Genomic DNA, 21,660 nt, shown 5'->3' with positions numbered 1-21,660 from the left:
GGGAAATGTACTGCATTTGCCAAGCCTGTAAAAGACAGAACAAAGAAGATACTGTGATGCATGAGGATTCACACAGGCCAGTAAAGAGTTCAGTAAGGAGTTGGATCTCTGGGTACCTTAAATGCTATGCTGTTGCGGCTCACAGCCCTGACACCAACAGCCAGTATACAAGCATGCAACTAGTTTCCACCACCCAGTTACGCTTTTCTGGGGATCCTCAACAACCCTTCCATACCTGAGTTCTTCCCCAAAAATGTCTGTCTGTCTTGTTTGACTTCTCATTTCTGGTATTCTTGTGCAGCTTTTTCAGCCTCTCATTTTAGGGCTTTTTGCTTCTTTTCCGATATAGCCAGCTCTAAATTTGCAGTTGTTTCACAGTTGCTAATTTTAAACTTCCTTTATTCTATTTCCACACTTGAGATAATAAACAGAAAATAATTAAGCTGTAATCTTTCTTTGATTGTTTCCAGCCTTTTGACTTGTGAATCACTTAAAACTATTTTATTGTTGCTTGAAGTGTAATTCTCAAATAGCAACCTGTATGTGAATCCTGCTGCCTATGCCAATGTGACACTTAGGGGTTCACCCTGGCCAGTTATGGTGTTCAGTCAACGTCTGCCATGGAACTCTGGGTGACTTAAATGCTATGCTGTTGTGGCTCACAGCTCTGACACCAACAGCTAGCATGCAAGTTGTACCCTGGCTTCCACTGCCCAATTTCTCTTTGCAGGGGGAACTCCACAACCCTTCCAGCCTTGAGTTCTGCCCCAAAATCATCTTTCTCTGCGGTGCACAGCCCCTCCTATTGTAGCATCCACAAAACCGTATCAAGTTCGCTGCTCCTTTAAAGTGACAGTACACAGCAGCTTATTAACTTAACTGGGATTGACAAACCTTCCACTTCAAATAAATCACTGAGTTGGTTTATTGTAAAAGTAAAACAAGTTTATTAACAAAAAGACATAGGTTTAAGTGTTACCAAGTATAAAGAATAAGGTAGAAATGGTTACAAACAAAACTAAAAATATGTTTCTAACACTAAAAATCTACTTAAAATATTAACTAGAGTAGTTTGTCTCATCACTGACATTCTTCCAACATGGCTGGCCCATTCTTGAACCAGGACCCAACACACAGAGCTCAAAGTGTTTGGTTTCTTTGACTATTTGAGTGAAGGATAACTATGGGGTTCTCTTCCTTTCTTTTCATAGTCCAGTAAACTTTTAAAATGTATTCTGTGAAACATGAGCCCAGATAAAGTTTCTTTCTCCTTCAGGGGTGTAAATTCTATGTTATCTTCTCCCCCACTTTTTTGCTTGATAGTTTTGTTTACCTTATATATATCGGGATCTTCATTGTCTCTGCCTGACGACCAGGCTGGTCAGACAAACAAATACATATTCCTTTGTCCTGGACAGACTGGGTTATGCATTGTTGGTCAAACACGTTTTAAGAACATAATTCTAGAATGTATTTATAACTCTTTGTACACACTATACATATACTACACAATGATTTGGGGGGCCAGGTGTTCCCAGTTGTATATTATTCCTTACATGTGATACCTTTTAGAGACAAATTATGACAACAGTGTGTAAGGTTTAGTGAGTATGTCAGGCCTGACAAAAGTTGCTGACACAGAGTAGTGAACCACCAATGGGCATTTTTGTCACACCTCCCCCCTGACATTGATGCAGTACAATTAGCCATTCCTTAGGCGTTGGTCCTAAATCCCCCTGAGCCCAGGTTACGGGTCACCTTTTCCCCTCCTTACCCATCCATATTTCCCCAGCAGTTGCTGCACACCCATCTGGGTCACTTCGGCCAAAGGATTCCAAGAGCATGAAACCAGATCTTACCACCCTGACTCTGCCATGCTCCCAGAGGAATCTTGGCCCACAGCTATTTACGTAGCTCTACTAGTGATTCACCACTCCCAGCAGAGTTTGGGTCACAACACCGTCCAGCTGTGGCTCAGTTTCCCTGCTCTCAGTGGAGTGCTGGCTCATAGCTATTATCCTATCTGTGCTAGGGTCCTACCACTTCTAGCAGAACTTGGGCCACAGCACCTTTTAGCTGTGCCACAGACACACATAACACTGACTCAATTTCCCCAGTGAGGGTTTATACCCCTAATCACTGAGTGTGGTCATGACAGGTTTGTACCTTAGCCCTTGGGCTCAACCTTGTTATATCATCACAGAAAGTAGCACATCAAGAAAAAAACACTTCCCATGTTCACACGGTCGGAATAACATTTAGTGTCCATAGTGACTCAGGCTACAAGCGGAGTAACGGGGTCCACAATACACCTGTCTGTGTGCTAGCACCTGATCAGGCACATCATTATGTCCTTCCTCCAAGTTTCATTTGTGTGATTTACCCCCCTCTTCTGTTCAAGCCACCTATGTTTGTCCTGGTCAGTAAGCTTCTGTTGCTCCAGCTCTGTCTCCTCACTCTGACACACTTTGAGGTCTGTGGTGAGAAACTTATTTGAAGAAAAGACTAGTTTAAGTTGAAATTCAGTTGTAGAAGCATATTTTTACTTGTTATTTTTTGTAGTCGTTTCTAACCTTGTTCCTTATACTTGGTATCACTTAAACCAGGGATCGGCAACCTTTGGCACGTGACGTGTCAGGGAAATCTGCTGGCGGGCCGGGGCGGTTTGTTTACCTGCAGTGTCTGCAGGTTCGGCCGATTGCAGCTCCCACTGGCCGCGGTTTGCAGCGGATTTCCCTGACGGGCCGCATGCCAAAGGTTGCCAATCCCTGACTTAAACCTATGTCTCTTTGTTAATAAGCTTGTTTTACATTTGCCATAAACCAGCTCAGTGCTTTGCTTGTTTGTCAACTCCAGTTAAGTTAATAAGTAGGGCTGTCGATTAATCGCAGTTAACTCACTCGATTAACTCAAAAAATTAGTCATGATTAATGCAAGTATTTGTAATAAAAATAAATATAAAGTGAGCACTGTACACTTTGTATTGTGTGCTGTAATTGAAATCAATATATTTGAAAATGTAGAAAACAGCCAAAAATATTTAAATAAATGGTATTCTACTACTGTTTAACAGCACGATTAATTTTTTTAATCACTTGACAGCCCTATTAATAAGCTGCTGTGTACTGTCTCTTTAAAGGAGCAGCAAACTTGATAAGATTTGTGAATGCCACAGTAAGAGGGTCTGAGCACTGTAGAGAAAGATGTTTTGGGGGCAGAACTCAGGGCTGAAAAGATTTTCGATGTCCCCTGTAAAGAGTAATTGGGCAGTAGAATCCAGGGTGTGACCTGCTTGCTTGTACGCTAGCTGTTGGTGTCAGGGCTGTGAGCCACAACAGCATAACATTTAAGGTACCCAGAGTTCCAAGGCAGGTGTTGACTGAACCCTTTACTGGCTTGGATGACCCCCAAATGATCACAGATATTACTTTTCCATATTGCTTCCCTAGATACTGATTTTCAAATCATATCTGTTTTTAGAATATGGGGCTTTCAGAGCATAGATAAATATTCCACCATGGATTCACCAAGGGAAGGTCATGCCTGACTAATCTAATCGCCTTCTATGATGAGGTTACTGGTTCTGTGGATGAAGGGAAAGCAGTGGATGTATTGTTTCTTGACTTTAGCAAAGCTTTTGACACGGTCTCCCACAGTATTCTTGTCAGCAAGTTAAAGAAGTATGGGCTGGATGAATGCACTATAAGGTGGGTAGAAAGTTGGCTAGATTGTCGGGCTCAACGGGTAGTGATCAATGGCTCCATGTCTAGTTGGCAGCCGGTGTCAAGTGGAGTGCCCCAGGGGTCGGTCCTGGGGCCGGTTTTGTTCAATATCTTCATAAATGATCTGGAGGAAGGTGTGGATTGCACTCTCAGCAAATTTGCGGATGATACTAAACTAGGAGGAGTGTTAGATACGCTGGAGGGCAGGGATAGGATACAGAGGGACCTAGACAAATTGGAGGATTGGGCCAAAAGAAATCTGATGAGGTTCAATAAGGATAAGTGCAGGGTCCTGCACTTAGGACGGAAGAACCCAATGCACCGCTACAGACTAGGGACCGAATGGCTAGGCAGCAGTTCTGCAGAAAAGGACCTAGGGGTGACAGTGGACGAGAAGCTGGATATGAGTCAGCAGTGTGCCCTTGTTGCCAAGAAGGCCAATGGCATTTTGGGATGTATAAGTAGGGGCATAGCGAGCAGATCGAGGGACGTGATCGTCCCCCTCTATTCGACATTGGTGAGGCCTCATCTGGAGTACTGTGTCCAGTTTTGGGCCCCACACTACAAGAAGGATGTGGATAAATTGGATAGAGTCCAGCGAAGGGCAACAAAAATGATTAGGGGTCTGGAACACATGACTTATGAGGAGAGGCTGAGGGAACTGGGATTGTTTAGTCTGCAGAAGAGAAGAATGAGGGGGGATTTGATAGCTGCTTTCAACTACCTGAGAGGTGGTTCCAGAGAGGATGGTTCTAGACTATTCTCAGTGGTAGAAGAGGACAGGACAAGGAGTAATTGTCTCAAGTTGCAGTGGGGGAGGTTTAGGTTGGATATTAGGAAAAACTTTTTTACTAGGAGGGTGGTGAAACACTGGAATGCGTTACCTAGGGAGGTGGTAGAATCTCCTTCCTTAGAAGTTTTTAAGGTCAGGCTTGACAAAGCCGTGGCTGGGATGATTTAATTGGGGATTGGTCCTGCTTTGAGCAGAGGGTTGGACTAGATGACCTCTTGAGGTCCCTTCCAACCCTGATATTCTATGATTCTATGATCCCTTTCCCATAGTGTTTTTATGCAAATAAAATAATCAGTTCTTTTTTCACTCTGGAGTCACTGCAAGAATCCCTCTGTAAAGAACCCTTATTTCTTAGGAAGGAAATCTCAGTTCAGAAAGGAAAAAAAATGATCTCTCCCCTTAATCATAAGATAGCATCAAAAATAATGTTTTGTGGCTTGCTAAGGTACACGCAAGCTATGTTCTGTTAGAGTAATAGTCGCTGGATGTGCACAGATTGCCTTGAGATGTGTCTAAGTGGTTTTGATACTGTTGGGATAACTCTGACCTGTACATGTGCATCTGAGGGTAGAAAGATGCAGTCTGCTATATGGTGGTCATGGATAACTGAGTATGCTACTAGAATTTAGCATTACTGTCTGCATTTTAATTCTTTTAAATCTGATATTCTTTTCAGATGTATCAGACTGGGATTCTACTAGCATTTCACTTAAAAATTTACCAGGTACTAAAAGCCCCAACGTTTTGACATTTGGGAATCCTTCATCTTTACTACCAATGTTAACAGCAAAGGATGATGCAGCAGCCACAGCTTCTGAAGTTATTCCTCCAAGATTAGAAGAAATGTCAAAACCTCAAACTGTGACTGCACCAGAAAATACCCATTTATATTCTCTCCAAAAACAACTCCTGCCAGTAATACTAAAAAGCAAAGGTATTTGTTTGTTTGATATAATCTGTTATAATTTTTTCTTAGTTACAATTACTGTGGAAGAACTTATTTGAAAACTAGAATTTGGGGAGTGGAAGACCTTTGTGATCCTTCTATCTTGTCCTTTCCACTCTCTCTGTACCTTAATTTGGCGTGAGGAAGTGTGCCTGCATCCCATTTTCAGACATCACAAAGTCCCATTTAAATTCAGTGGAACTTAAGGCTTGTCTTCACTACAGCTGCTGGTCGATCTAAGATACGCAATTTGAGTTAAGTTAGTAGCATAACTCAAGTCGACATAACTCAAGTCTACTTACCGCGGGGTCCACACTACGCTGTGTCAACGGGAGCCACTCTCCCACCGACATTGCTTCTGCCTCTCGTTGAAGTGGAGTATAGATATTGATGGGAGAGCGCTCTCCCATCAATTTAGCGCAGTGGTGGGCAACCTGTGGCCCATCAGGGTAATCAGATTGCGGGCTGTGAGACATTTTGCTGACATTGACCATCCACAGGCACGGCCCTCTGCAGCTCCCAGAGGCCGAGGTTCATCATTCCTGGCCAATGGGAGTTGCAAGAAGCAGCGGCCGGCACGTCCTTGCGGCCCGCCGCTTCCTGCAGCTCCCATTAGCCGGGAATGGTGAACCGCGGCCACTGGGAGCTGCAGGAGGCCATGCCTGTGGATGGTCAATGTCAGCAGAATATCTCGATAACCGCTGCATTTGTTGCAGCAGTGCTGATTTAGCTCCATAGTGAAGACAAGACTCCTAAGAATCCTAACTCTCCTAGGTGCTTTTGAAAATGTTTCTCTTAATCACTATACTCTTTTTATATTATTTTTCCCTTATATATGTCTTATTGTTGCACAGTTATTCCTGTAATTGTTTTGGTAAGCTGTTTCACATACTGATTGTCTTTGCATTGTTGATATGTTTTAAAAATTGTCTTTGACTCCGAGTTTCTCAGTTTATATTCGCAAAAAGAAAAGGAGTACTTGTGGCACCTTAGAGACTAACCAATTTATTTGAGCATAATCAAGGTGGGCCATTTCCAGCACAAATCCAGGTTTTCTCCCCACCCTCCCCAACAAACCCACTCTCCTGTTGGTAATAGCTTAGCTAAAGTGATCGCTCTCCTTACAATGTGTATGATAATCAAGGTGGGCCATTTCCAGCACAAATCCAGGGTTTAACAAGAATGTCTGAGGAACAGAGAGGTTGGGGGGGGGGTAGGAAAAAATGGACACAAATCAGATATCAAGAATTATAACATTTATAAACCAGTCGGAGAACACTTCAATCTCTCTGGTCACGCGATTACAGACATGAAAGTTGCGATATTACAACAGAAAAACTTCAAAACCAGACTCCAGCGAGAGACTGCTGAATTGGAATTCATTTGCAAATTGGATACAATTAACTTAGGCTTGAATAAAGACTGGGAGTGGCTAAGTCATTATGCAAGGTAACCTATTTCTCCTTGTTTTTTCCTACCCCTCCCCCCCGTTCCTCAGACGTTCTTGTTAAACCCTGGATTTGTGCTGGAAATGGCCCACCTTGATTATCACACACATTGTAAGGAGAGTGATCACTTTAGATAAGCTATTACCAGCAGGAGAGTGGGGTGGGGGGAAGAAAACCTTTTGTAGTGATAAACACCCATTTTTTCATGGTTTGTGTGTATAAAAACATCTTCTGTATTTTCCACAGTATGCATCCGATGAAGTGAGCTGTAGCTCACAAAAGCTTATGCTCAAATAAATTGGTTAGTCTCTAAGGTGCCACAAGTCCTCCTTTTCTTTTTGCGAATACAGACTAACACGGCTGTTACTCTGAAATCAGTTTATATTTGAGTCACATTATTCTAAAGTTTGACACCAACTCAAAAATATAGCTGCAAGTCATTCATAAATAAGAGGCTTTGGACATGAACCTTTCTTCTGGATGGTGATGATGAGGATAACATTCTGGGTTGGGAGTGGCGGAGGAGAAAACTCTGACACAAAGATGCATCAGACCTGATTCACCTCAGGAAAGAAGCCCAGCTACTTGAAACAGTGCCTGGGAGATGAGCATGATGTAGTTGTGTATTAGGTCTACTTGGAGAATTGTGACGCTTCATGGAAAGCACATAATGACCCCTGCTTTGAAGTTGCTGTTATTAAGCTGTAAACGAGCATGGAAAAAACTAAGATCTTCAAAGTCAGAATACTGTAAAAAAAATAACTTTACTGTTCCAGCAACAGGATCTCATTTCTCACTGGTAAGCAGTTGGTTTTCCAGTAACTTCATTACACAAAATGTAGAAAGACAGAAAAATATTGAAAAGAAACATACAAGACCATGAATATCAAAAGATGGTAATAGTGTTCCTAGCTATCCTCAAACGGAAGATACCCAGCATTTAACTTTTTTACTATTTTAGGACTATACACTGTCACCTTTCCACTTAAAATTGATAATAATAGTCAAGTCCCTACTAGACTTTGCAGTATGTCCGGCACTTCACCCTTTTCAGGATAAAACCTCTGCCTGGGGTAGAGTTCTTTTTAAAAAAAAAATTGGTTGATTTGTTTTTGTTGGGTTCTTTTCACTTAGAAGGGGGAGTCAGAGTTGTGGTTGCCATTATGATGGAAAAGTCTTTTTGAAGAGCAGGGTTTGCAGTGTTTCCTAAAAACAGTAAGGCATTGGATTCACTAAGGGCTTGTCTACATGGGAAGTTAGGGACCAGCAAGGTAGAGTTTAGATTTACTATACACTAGCTACTCTATACTAACTCTCCATCTGCCCTCTTACTGTGTACTGAAAATACCTTTGTGCACTTGAGCTTAGTCCACTTTAAAGTGTTCTAAGCTAAACTGCCTAAGGGCACTCTTAGACCCGATCTGCATTATGAAGTAGAGCTGTGATTCCCAGCAAGTGTACACATACTTGCGCTAGCTAACACAAAGTGTAGTTGTGGTAGCATGGGCAGTGGCAGCACAGCTTAGCCATGCCGACCGTATACCCACTGGTTTCAGGTGAAAGATTGTTCTGTAGCTGGATTCCCTGAACTGAGAATGTCCTGCCCCCAGTACTTACATGCTTAGTCCTGGGTTTTGTGATCTGCAATGTCCCACAGGAGTACAGCTGTCTGAGCAGTTGATGGATTGCAGTTTGGTCTTTCACGTAACTGGGGTTTGATCCATTAATCACTCTAAGGATTGGGACAAAAGCCACAAACTGTCGTTGGAGGCTGACTGAGAGGACTTGAACATGGGCCTGATGTTTTTACAGCAACCTAATAGAGAAGGTGCAACTTTATTTCCTGATGTGGAATAAATGGGGTTATTCTTTGAGGCACTTGAGAGAATCCTGTAAGGTTGATAAGATACCAGTCCAGAATACTTCTAAAGGATTTCTCCTTCAAGCAATTTCCTCACTACTATCTCTCCAGTGGATGCTGAGATTTGGTATTGGTTCAGTCCTAGCAGCCCTTCAGGCTCAGCAAATGTGCTTCACCAGTTATCTTGCAAAGATTTATGCCATTCACAAAGCAAGGCTTCAGCCTATTGTTGCACCAAATTGGTTACTTCGGGGGGAATTATGTACCAAAAAATTAAATATTCTGCACACAATATTTGAAAAATCTGCATATTTTATTTGTCAAAATAAATCATGACAGTTTGAACTATTTTGGTAATTTATTTCAAAATATCTGTCAAGTATGTCTGTAACAACAAAAGAAACAAAAAAAAGATTCTTGTAATTTTTTTTGACAAATAGATTCCTTACTAGGCATATTAATACAGAACTTTGTGTAATTCATTTAAATTACCATACAGAACTGTATTTCCTGCACCTGTCAGAAGAGTGCAAAGGCTTGGGGGAGTCAGGGGTAACAGAGGAGCTGAGGGAGAGGGAAGGAGCCTAGGAGTAAACCTGGAGGGTGCTGGATGTAGATGTGGTGTTTGACACCATCTGTGTAGGCACTGTCATTACTAAAACAACCATGTCTAAATACCTGTCTAATATTGTATTACTGCTGTGACTGGGCAGGTCTGCAGTCACATCATGAACATGGCCCTCATTGAGGCAGAATAGCTCTGATTGCCAACCTAAGATGAGTTGTACTAGCAGATATGTTCAAAGCAGTCACATGGTCATCTGTGAACACTTCTGCAAAGCACTGTTGATTAAGATCACTGGTTCTCAACCAGGGGTGTGTGTACCCCTGGGGGTACTTAGAAGTCTTCCAGCGGGGACATCAACTCATCTAGATATTTGCTTAGTTTTACAACGGGCTACATCAAAATCACTAGCGAAGTCTGTACAAACTAAAATTTCGTACAGACAACAATGACTTGTTTATACTGCTCTATATACTATATACGGAAATGTAAGTACAATAGTTATATTCCAATTGGTTTATTTTATAACTGTATGATAAAAATGAAAACATAAGCAATTTTTCAGTAATAGTGTGCTGTGACACTTTTGTATTTTATGTCTGAGTTTTTAAGCAAGTAGTTTTTTTTAAGTGAAGTGTAACTTCGGAGTGTGCAAGACAAATTAGACTCCTACAAGGGGTACAGTAGTCTGGAAAGGTTGAGGACCACTGGTTTAGATTCTGTTTAAGGAGAGGAATCACAGTACATCTTTCAGTCTTCAGAACCTGTTTTTGAAAAGGGTTCCAAAACATTCCTACAGAGATCTTTTTTTTCAGTTATCTCTTACTTGAATTGGCCATTTTTTGAAGTTCTTAGGAACATTGGAATTGCCATATGAGATGTGGCTAGTACCAGATGCTTGGGAGACTCCCAAAGTGGATAATTATTCTGTAAATAGAGTGGATTAATTTTAATCAAAGTAATTTTAAATATTTGATTTTAATCTTGTTTTGCATTTGTACTTTTTAGTTCTTCTTCCAGTGATTGCTCATGTGTATTCCACAATAGATGTGCGTGCTCGTCACATGCAAGTTTTTCCCCTAGCAGTACCCGTAGTGGGGGGGAGCGCCCTCCGCGACCCCCGGAGTGGCACCTGCCTGGCGCAGTATAAGGGGAGCTGCGTGCTCCCCCCACCCTCAGTTCTTTCTTGCCACCAGTGAAGGTGTGTCGGAACTGCTCAGCTCCAGCTTTGCTGTAGCTCATCCCCAGAACTGTTCGTTCATTCAGCGTTAGTATCTATAGTTAGTTAGCTGTTTAGTTAGCCAGTGAGCCCGGGCCGGGGCATGCCCCGTGCCCCGGGGTTTAAGTTGTGCGGCTCTTGTAGGCGTTCTATGCCAAGAAGTGACCTGTATGCAGACTGTTTGCACTGCTTGGGAGAAACCCATATTAGCGAAAGGTGCAAGATTTGCAAGTCGTTTAAGCCTCGGACCAAAAGAGAAAGGGACATTAGGCTCCGGGCCATTCTGATGGAGTCAGCGCTGACCCCAACCCCGGCACGCTGCTCCGAACCGGCACCGCGGTACGTGGTGACCCTCTGGTGCCATTGACCAGTCGGCACCGGTCCCCGTCCATGGGGCATGCCAAGCGGGCCAGGAAGACTCCCTCTTCGCAGTGGCACTGAGGGAAGTCTGGGACAGAGGCTAGGCCCATATTGGGCAGGCCTCGATCCCCACCGGGCCCCAGGCCTCCGACTCACGTTGAGCAGAGTAGCCCAGCCCCTTCGGAACTGGCCTCTCTGGATGTCCGGATGCCACCTGAAGCCCTCCAGGCAGCCTGGGAGATTATGTCCATGCTGGTGCCCGGAGCACCGCCGATGTTGGCCCTGCGCTCCAGAGGCAAGCCGCCGCTGGGATCTCTGCAGTCGCCTCCATTCCGGTACTGATCTCGGTCGAGGAAACATTCCTGACGCTGATCAGCGCCCAGTGATCGCTCGGGGCAGAGTCCATGTGGATTGCCCTCGACGCCGACCAGACTGTCTGGCTGGGTTCCGGCCGGCCGGGACTCGTGCCACTACTCATCCTCAAGGAGCGAATATCGGCGGGACCGTGGCAGGTGTCGCAATCGGTCCTTGTCTCGGAGAGGGTACCACAGTCGATCACGGCACAGTCGTCGACACCATTCCCGCTTGGAGTCCCGCTCCAAGTCTCCGCCAAGACATCGCAGGCCTGTGTGTCGATCGCTAGCGTTTCGCTGTCGCGGGTCTGCCCGTCAAGACCGTTCGCAGAGCAGTTGTTACCGCCGGTACCGGTCCTCCATGTCGAGATTGCGGTCCCGTGGCCGTCATAGATCCCAGCACCGCTGCTCCTCCCAGTCCAGAGACAGCAGCAGATCTTACACCAGCCCGGCCTCCATTTGTAGCTGTCCTTCGATGGGCCAGGCCGGCCAACCCGAACAGCCGGCCCCGCCGATGCCACAGCAGGTGCAGTGGCACCGAGCGTCGTGGCCAGCCCAATGGTACCAGTAGGCACTGTGGCCTCCAGCGCAGCTCCCAGTGGGAGCTCGCTTGGTGGCCGGAGCTTCGGAGGCACCGTCGGCCTCCCTCTCCAGACCCCCGAGAAAGGAGGCGGTGGGACATGCGTCCTCAGGACTGTGCCCGGAGTCCGACCACGTGGTGGATCCTCCGGTGCAGGCCTACACCCTGCACCGGCCTCTTCGCCCCACCCGGAGGAGGCGATTGCGGCCCCGCCCCGCTCCGTCCTGCAGGAGGACTTCAGCGCACAACAAGAACTCTTAGAGAGGGTGGCAGCAAGCCTCCACCTTCAGGCAGAGGAGATGGAGGAGCCCTCAGACTCCCTGTTTAACATGTTGTCCCTATCAGCACCAGGTAGGGTGGCCTTGCCTCTCCATGAAGGAGTGGCTAAGATTTCAAATGCCCTGTGGCAAACACCGGCCTCGTTGGCCTCCATCTCTAAAAAGGCAGAACGCAAGTACTTTGTACCCATTAAGGGGCATGAGTACTTGTATACCCACCGGGCGCCCAACTCCCTGGTGGTCGAGTCGGTCAACCACAGGGAACAGCAGGGTCAGCCAGCCCCGACCCCAAAGAACAAAGACTCTTAGAGACTAGACCCTTTCAGAAGGAAAGTTTATTCATCTTCGAGCTTCCAGTTACAAGTGGCAAACCATCAGGCTCTCCTGGGCCGGTACGAATTGAATCTATGGGGCTCCCTGCCCAAGTTTGAGGACTCCCTCCAGGAGTGTGATAGGAAGGAGTTCAAGGCGCTAGCGGAGGAAGGGGCAAAGGCCGCTAGGGCGGCCCTGCAGGCAGCCTAGGATGCTGCGGACACGGCCACACGATCAATGGCCTTTGTGGTGTCCATGAAACAGGCGTCATGGCTCCTGCTCTCTGGGCTGTCCAGGGAGGCACAGTCTTCCATGCAGGATTTCCCGTTCGATGGGAAAGCTCTCTTTGCAAAGGAAACAGATACAAGGCTGAATGGCATGAAAGACTCCTGCACGACCCTCCAGACTCTGGGCTTCTGGGTCCCGACTCCGGCAAAACCTAAGTTCAAGCCACAGCAGACTCCTGCCCAGGCCGCCCTCCCAAAGTACGAGGCCGCCCATAAGATACAGCAGGACTATAAGAGACGCCCTCAGAGGCAGTCCCGGCTGGCCCCCCAGCCTGAATCCTCCAAGGGCAGGCAGGTGGGGGAAAGGCTTTTTTGACAGGATGCTCTCCCCCCCCCCCCAGTCCTCATCAGGGATCCACCCCCAATAAAGCTTCCCTTCTCCAACCAGTTGGGTGCTTTCCTCCCAGAATGGTTGTGGCTAACCTCGGACCAATGGGTTCTCAACACCATCTCCTGGGGTTACACCCTCCAGTTTACTTCCTCCCTGCCCAACCACCCCCCGTCCCATTTGGGGGACCCCTCGCACAAAGCTCTGCTCGAGCAGGAGGTGGGGCGACTCCCAGGTCTAGGAGCGATAGAGGCGGTGCCCGAGGAGTTCATGGGCAAGGGGTATTACTCCTGTTATTTCCTTATCCCAAAGGCCAAAGGGAGGCTCAGGCCCATCTTGGACCTCCGAGGTCTGAACTGGTACATGGGTGAAGCTCAAGTTCCTCATGGTCTCCCTGGCCTCCGTCATCCCCTTCCTGGATCCCGGGGACTGGTACGCTGCCCTTGAGCGAGAGGTTGCGTACTTCCACATCCACATATTCAAGGGGCACAGGCGCTTCCTCCATTTCGTGGTGGGACAGAATCATTACCAATTCATGGTCCTCCCGTTTGGTCTGTCCACTGCCCCCAGGGTGTTTACAAAATGCATGTCGGTGGCAGCGGCCGACCTCAGACGGTGGGGGGGTCCAGATATTTTCCCTATCTGGATGATTGGCTTGTCAAGGGCACCTCCCGGTCGCAGGTGAGGGATCACGTGGCTCTCCTCCTGTCCACATGCACCGCTTTGGGCCTGTTGGTAAACAACACCAAATCCACGTTAGTCCCGGTCCAACGCATAAAGTTTATCGGGGCACTCCTGGACGCAGTGTCAGCCAGTGCCTCTCTCCCACCAGACAGATTCGAGACCTTGAAAGGTCTCATTGACTTGGTCACAGGGTTCCCGGTGACAACAGCCAGGGTTTGCCTACAACTCTTGGGTCACATGTCGGCGTGCACATACGTGGTCCATTATGCCAGACTCAGGATGAGGCCCCTCCAGCTCTGGTTGGCCTCTAAGTTCTCCCAGGCCACGGACAGGATGGTCAAGGTCCTCACAGTGCCAGACTCTGTGATCACCTCCCTGCGGTGGTGGTCCGCCCCAAACAACATGCTCCAAGGGGTCCTGTTAAGGGACAGGGCCCCATCATTGGAGCTGGTGTCTGATGCGTCGGACCTGGGTTTGGGGGCCCATGTGGGGAACTTCCAGACCCAAGGCCTGTGGTTGGCTCAAGACCTGACCTTACATATAAACGTCAAGGAGCTCAGGGCAGTGCGACTGACTTGTATGGCCTTCCGCTCGCACCTCAAGGGCAAGGTAGTCAGGGTCCTCACGGACAACACGGCCTCAATGTTCTATATCAACAGGCAAGGCGGGGCCTGATCCTCTGCTGCGAAGCCCTCAGGCTGTGGGACTTCTGTATAGCCCACGACATCCACCTGAAGGCCTTCCACCTGCCGGGAGCCTGGAACAAGAGGGCACATTGCTTGCGCAGGGACTTTTCCTCGCAACTCGAGAGGTCCCTCCACCTGGAAGTGGCCCACTGGCTCTTCTGAAGGTGGGGAACTCCCCAGGTGGACCTGTTCGTGACTCGGCAGAACGAGCGATGGCCCCAGTTCTGCTCCGGGGGGGCGCCTGGGGAGTGGCACTATCTCCAATGCCTTTCTCCTGTCCTGATCAGGCTGGTTTCTCTACGCCTTTTCCCCATTCTCTCTAATCATCAGGGTCCTGGAGAAGATAAAAACGGACAAGGCCCGGGTCCTCCTGATTGCCCCGGCGTGGCCCAGGCAGCATTGGTACGGGACCCTCACAGGCCTGACGGTAGCTCCACCGCTGGACCAACTCTCTCAGGACCAGGGCCGTCTCCTCCACCCCAACCTGGTGGCGCGTCACCTCACGGCGTGGCTGCTCAGTGGTTAGGTGGAGAGGAAAGAACATGCTCAGAACAGGTTCAGTGCGTCCTCCTCAAAAGTAGACAGCCTTCCACTTGCCGCGCTTATTTGGCAAAGTGGTCCCAGTTTTCTAGGTGGGCGGTGGACCAGGGTATCTCCCTAGCGACTGCCCCAATCCATCTTATCCTTGATTACCTCCTCCACCTCAGGGCCCAGGGCCTGGCACCCTCGCCAGTCAAGGTGCACTTGGCAGCCATATCAGCCTTCCATCTGCCGGTGCAAGGGCACATGGTATTTTCCCATGCTTTGACTGGCCAGTTCCTTAAGGGTTTGGACTGCCTTTTTCTGTATTCTACATCCCTGGTCCCACAGTGGGACCTAAACCTGGTGTTGGCTCGTCTCACGGGGCCCCCGTTTGAACCACTGGCCATGTGCTCCTGGTCTTATCTCTCATGAAAGGTGGCCTTCCTGGTTGCAATCACATCTGCCAGATGAGTCTCGGAGCTCAGGGCCCTGACCTCTGAGCCACCGTAGACAGTCTTTCATAAAAACCAGGTCCAGGTCCAGCTCCACCCACACCCCGCGTTCCTCCTGAAGGTGGTCTCTGCCTACCACATGGATCAGGATATTTTTCTACCGGTCCTCTGCTGCAAGCCTCACTCATCCAGTGAGGAGTGCCGTCTCCACACGCTCAATGTGTGGTGGGCTCTGGCTTTCTACCTTGAGCGGACCAAGCCATTCAGAAAGTCCTTGCAACTGTTTGTCGCCTCAGCTGAGCACGCGAGGGGTCAGCCGATTTCCACTCTGCAGCTTTCCAATCGGATCACTTCATGCATCCATTCCTGTTATGAGCTAGCAGGTGTCCCCCCGCCACCCATTGTGAGGACACACTTGACTCAGGCGCAGGCCTCGTCGGCTGCCTTCATGGCCCGCATCCCCATCCAGGACATTTGTAGGGCCGCCACGTGGTCTTTGGTTCACACGTTCACCTCGCACTATGCTATCGTCCCCCAAACCAGGGATGACGCCGGGTTGGGCAGGGCTGTCCTCCGTCTTGGGAATTTGTGAACTCCTACCCACCTCCAACATATATAGCTTGGAATCACCTATTGTGGAATACACATGAGCAATCACTCGAAGAAGAAAATACAGTTACCTTTTCTGTAACTGGTGTTCTTCGAGATGTGTTGCTCATGTCTATTCCACATCCCACCCTCCTTCCCCTCTGTCAGAGTTATCTGGCAAGAAGGAATTGAGGGTGGGGGGAGCGCGCAGCTCCCCTTATACCGCACCAGGCAGGCGCCACTCCAGGTGTCGTGGGGGGCACTCCCCACTATGGGTACTGTTAGGGGGAAAACTTCCGGCACCGGTGCACATGGCAAGCACACACACCTATTGTGGAATAGACATGAGCAACACATCTCGAAGAACACCAGTTACAGAAAAGGTAACTGTCTTTTCTTTTTCTAAAGAGCTATTGATTCTCATTAGTTGATAACCATTAAAACATGTTGATTTGCAACTAAATTATAGTCTTTTAGTTAAATTTGGTACCTCTTTTTGCTTACCAGACAGATGCACTGTATCTATACACATTTAAGCAATTACATTGCTTAACATTTATTAGATGCTTAATTTTTCCTTTTTTTTTTCCCTTATGGTAGGAAATGGTGATGTTTCTTATTTACTAGATTAATATTTTTACTCACAATTTGTTTCAATCTCTATTTGGATGGGAAATAGAATTCAATTAAAAATGCACAAACAATATTTAAATAATTACCTTCAATGTGCTGGATACATTTTATAAAAACTGAATCAAAACATTTTGGTTTAAAACATCAAACCAAGGAATATTGTCTGTACTTCGTGAATTGAACTGATTGTTTCTGGTCACCATATCCTTTAAGATTTTAGTACTAGTAGAGCTCATCCTCTCTCACCTAATTTTTATTCTTACATTGGAAGAAAACAAGCTTTCCTGGTTTTTCAACTCCCAAATGGTTACTTAACTTTAAATGAGCTAGTCATTGAAATGAACTGTTTGAATAATCTTAAATGAAGAAAATATTCTCTCTGTCCCTGCTGTCAGACACTAGTTTAGCACTTCAACAAACTCTTGTTCCATGTGCTTGACCAGTTCTATAGTTTAGCTTTCTTTAAAACTTCAGAGCAAAAATGTACTGTTTAATATTTTTTATTTAATTGAATTATTTTAATAGATTATAGTAAATTTAGGCCTTGACGTAGGTTGTCATAATTTCAAATTTATTTTAAATAGGTTTATTTTTAAAAAGAAAAATATATTTAGCTTAAACAATTTTATTTAAATAAAAACTTATTTTTTAAAATCCACTTTGTCTATAACATGTCTATAGGGGCAACTTCTCATTTACTCCAGACATCTTAGTTGTGGTGAACATTTGTGAGAGTGGAATTTTAACTGGTATGGTAAATTCCTCTCCACTGCCCTCCCTCTACTCCTGTATTTTCATATGAATTTTTATTTTAAATAGCATTCATTTTATTAATACAGCTGTTCACACACACACATGTATGCACCATTAAAGGATCATTAAAGTTGCAAAGTTAGATAATGCCAGAACTAAGGTTGTCCTGGTAACACTAATTCAGACTCCTTGTGCATATGTATTACGATACTTTCTGGAATTATGTGATGACATCATATTTTTTCCACAGGATGCCAGCCTCATTTAGTGCACACAGTGGTCAGTGTTCACGTAATGAGCAGCTATTCAATATTTTGTTTTCTCTTCACTGTTCATTGTGTGGCCCTAGGCATTATTTATTGTGCACTATTCAAATCTTGTTCTGAACACAGAATTATTAGTTGCCTCATAGGCTTTTCTATGGCTCTCATCACTATAATTATTTGTGAGCACTCATATTAATTGATCTTCATGACACTCTTGTGAGGTGAGGTGGTAGTATTATCCCTATTTTATGGACAGGGAACTGAGGCACAGAGAAATTAAGGTCAAAAGTATACACTAACTTTTGGATGCACGATTTGAAATGCCTAAGACCTGATTTTCAGTTTATTTCCGTTGCAGCTGTGAGGGCACAGCACTTCTGCAAATCAGGCTATAGGGTCTCAAGCTGGGGTCCAGAAAATGAGGAACATACAATTAATGGCCATCTGTGAAAAGTTTGATTTAAGTGACTTGACTAGCATCACAGAGGAAGTCTATAGCAGAGGCATGGAGAGAATTCACTTCTTCAGGACAGCACTCGGGTATCTTAGCCATGAGACTGTTCTCTTTCTGTAATCCTATGCCTCATTCATAGGTTTTGAAGGATTGGATTTTTGTCAATAAATTTCAATTTCACCATGTGTATGCAAAACAATGAAAAAATATTTCCATTGATGAGAATCAAATCAAAGAAAAATGCTGTTTGAAAACTTCTTAGAGTTTGATTTAAAGATATTTGCTTTGTATATTTTGACATATGATGTTGACAGTTTATTTTTTAATGATTATAAAGCTTTAACTTTTTGAATCTCAGTGTCTGTCATTAAATAATTGTTTGACTCTCTCCCACCTCCCATAATTTCTCCCAACTCTGGAAAATTTAAATGTATAAAAATTGGAAAAGATGCTTAAAACCCATAATTTTTTTGCAGCTGTGAAAATGTAAATCAATAATTGAAAAAATGCTTAAAGATAAATGTTGATGTTATCCACTGAAATTATAAAAAATTGAATTCTGATAAGCCTATTCCCAATTTCTGCAACAAATGAGGCAGGGGTCCTGTAAACAGCCTCCTTTAGTACTCAGCCTTGATTGACCCCCAAAGCAGGTCCATCCTGTGCACTGAATGAGGCAGGCATCCTGTGGAAAAATGTGATCATGTAATTAGACGGTGTCATAATACAGATATGCAACAGGATGAGTAAGGTGGCATGAGCAACATGACTGAGAAATTCTATGTCTAATTTTCTATTTCCACGAGAGAGAGGAGTGATATGTGTTTGGCGTCTATTATTATAATGATCTATAATAGATTTCTTTCATACATATATAAAAAGGCAATTAATTAGAAGAAAGATTCAAAACTAAACCAGCTCTATCTTAAATCTACTTTTGTGTCAGTTTCTGCTTCAAAATTGCATAAGTTTATGAGAAACTTGAATTTTCCATTGATGTTTGAAAACTTCCTTGTTGTTTAATGTATATATATTAGCTGTAAGAATTGACCTTTTGCAAAGTAATATAGGCAGAAGTAAATGCTAAAGGCTAATGCCTTTAAGTTACAATTACAAGCATTTTTATTCAATATTAATATAGATGAACTATCCGAACCTTCCTTTAATATGCCATCACCAGATGAAGAACAAGAAGATGCAGGTGAAAACTGCAAGAAGCAGGTATGTAAAGCAAATTTGTTTTAATTTAGATAAGACTATCTTGAAAATTGTTTCACGCTAATGTTATACCAAATAAAATTGACCTTAGCCAGTTCACATGCCGAATTAGTGGATGATAAATGTCACAAAGCCTTTGCTAAGTACTTTTAAAAAACTGTAAATAAGCTTTAGAGTCCATGAATCAAATCAGCACTGTAGACTAAAATCATTTTATAGGTGGGGCTCGTAGTGCCACCTTTTATTAAGGGTGCCCAGCACTTCCCAATAAAAGAGCCTGTTCTCAGTTGCTTATAACTTTGTCATACTTTAACCATTGGAGCTGAGATTTTCTTTGCTGGTTTTCTGCCTCAGGCTGATTTTGTTTGTTTGTTTGTTTGTTTGGAAAATTTCAGCCAAAATGTGTCTGCCATTTTTCAGAGTGAAGCTAGGGAGAAAAACCTTGATTGGCCCATGTTAAAAGATTCTGGCAACGATTTCTTTGAAAAGCTCTGTGCTTTGGAGAAAGAACTTGAATTTGCAGGGAAGGTGAAGGGAAGAGGAAGAATAAAGGAGATTCCTTTTGCTGTCCCCATAAAAATCTTTGCAAATTTCACCAAGTTACAGGCTTTCGAAAACTAGCAGTTCACACATTCACAGTAGAAAATTTAGATTTTTGTAGCTGAATTCCCCAAATATTCTGTCTGTACTGAGCATGTTCTAGCTTGGGGCTGAGCAGGACTTACTCTACAAATGCAGTGCTGGACTGCTGCAGTCTTTTCTGGGACTAGGCACCTGAACTCAGAGCAGGGAGACTGTCTCCTGTGCTTTCAATCACGCATCCGCTCCCACCCCCATTTTCTCTCTCTGCCGTGGGCCCAGGCAGTGTGGAGGAGGAAGCTGCCTGATTTGAATACAGAGGCAACAAGAACTGAGCCTGAGGGCAGTGGGGTAGGTAGATTGGGACAAGAAGCCTGGAGAGATGGGGAGACTGAGACTTGGGGCTGGGAGGGTTGAAAACTGAGAATGTGAGAGAGGGACTGGGAGCTAGTAGATGGCAGGGAAACTGAGATAAGATGAGAAGCCAAGGGGAAACTGGGACTGAGAACCTATGGGTTGGGAGGAATGATGTGATGAGGGAGAGGAGACAGATCTGCCAAGGAGTCAGATTGTGGGGAGAGAACTGGGACTGGCTGGTCAAAGAGACTGGTGTAAGGACCTGTTATGTGTCTGTCAGATTGAACTAGCAGTCTTGGAAGGAAAATAGGGCTTTGGAGCCAGAGGGGACGGGGGAGGATAGAGGTGACTGGAGGCCAGGTTGCAGGAGATAGACTGGATGAGGAGCCGAGAGAGGAATTGGGATCAGTGGGCAAGGAGACCGGGGAAAAGGAGCTGGGGACTTCGGGGGTGCGACTAGAACTGGCTGGGCAAGAAGACTGGGACTGGAATAAGAAGCCTGAGGAGTGGGGACTGGAACTGGAACAAGGAGCAAAGATGTCGGAAAAAGATGGACAGAGACAGACCATTTGGAGAAGCGGGGCAGAAAAGGCCCCACTTGGGGGAATGGACTGTGTGTATATTCAGTAGTGCACACTCCCCATGGAAGCTGGAATGGAACTCAAAATTCCTGAGTGGCACCATTCCTCAGCTGTCAGCAAATATTTATGAAACCTGCTGGTAAAGTGTCTCATCCCCTTTTTGTGTTTCTGCTCATCGAAGCTGACAAGCTACAACTGCTATCAATTACTACATTAGCTCAAGTGGCAGAGATCTATGGATCTAAAGGTTTCAACCCTATTAATGATCCATGGCCTAATATGATGCCACATGGGAGGGTTTTTTTTCAGTTTGCTTATTTAAAAACCAAGGAAATGACACACACACAAAATGAGATTGCAACTGTAATAATGTTCTTTTAAAGTCAAGCACTCAGACTTTTGGAAATGCTAGAATTAAGGGTGCCTATGTAGCCTTTGTCTGACCCCCATGCATTATGACACAGACTTTAAATGTTGTGTATTTCGCCTTTGCATATTTAGATTTGTTTTTCATGGCTGGTTTTTGATTGGCTGAAGCAAAGATTCATTAAACAAACCATAATACAAACCTGTAAATTTTTATTTGTTACAACAATAACCTTATTAAAATGTAAATTACAAAATTGCAATTTTGGGACAAACCAATCGGAGTTCATGCAAAACAAATATGGTTAAATGGAAGAAGAAAAATAAAGGAATCATACAAATGAAGGGCCAAGTTCTGTCTGCTTTATTATGTGTACAACCCTATTGGCTTCAGTAGGCGAGCTCTCTTCTTCAGCCTGCCTGTTTAAATTGCACAAGATTTTACTTAGGAGACAAGATCTTACTTTCC

The 21,660-nt window shown here is 45.2% G+C and overlaps 1 protein-coding gene across 11 annotated transcripts in view; it reads left to right on the top strand.

Annotated features, from left to right (window-relative positions):
* Positions 1-21,660, top strand: part of ANKRD26 (ankyrin repeat domain containing 26) — a 195,351-nt gene that overhangs the window by 61,104 nt on the left and 112,587 nt on the right. For all 11 annotated transcript variants that reach the window (XM_048836164.2, XM_048836169.2, XM_048836165.2 and 8 more), the window contains 2 exons: positions 5,192-5,449; positions 19,232-19,311. In XM_048836164.2, the coding sequence (XP_048692121.2) occupies positions 5,192-5,449; positions 19,232-19,311 (338 nt within the window). The remainder of the gene's footprint in view (positions 1-5,191; positions 5,450-19,231; positions 19,312-21,660) is intronic.

Source organism: Caretta caretta, chromosome 1 (genome assembly GCF_965140235.1).
Source record: "Caretta caretta isolate rCarCar2 chromosome 1, rCarCar1.hap1, whole genome shotgun sequence".
In the NCBI taxonomy this organism is placed as follows: Eukaryota; Metazoa; Chordata; order Testudines; family Cheloniidae; genus Caretta; species Caretta caretta.
This window is presented reverse-complemented; position numbering and strand designations above follow the sequence as displayed.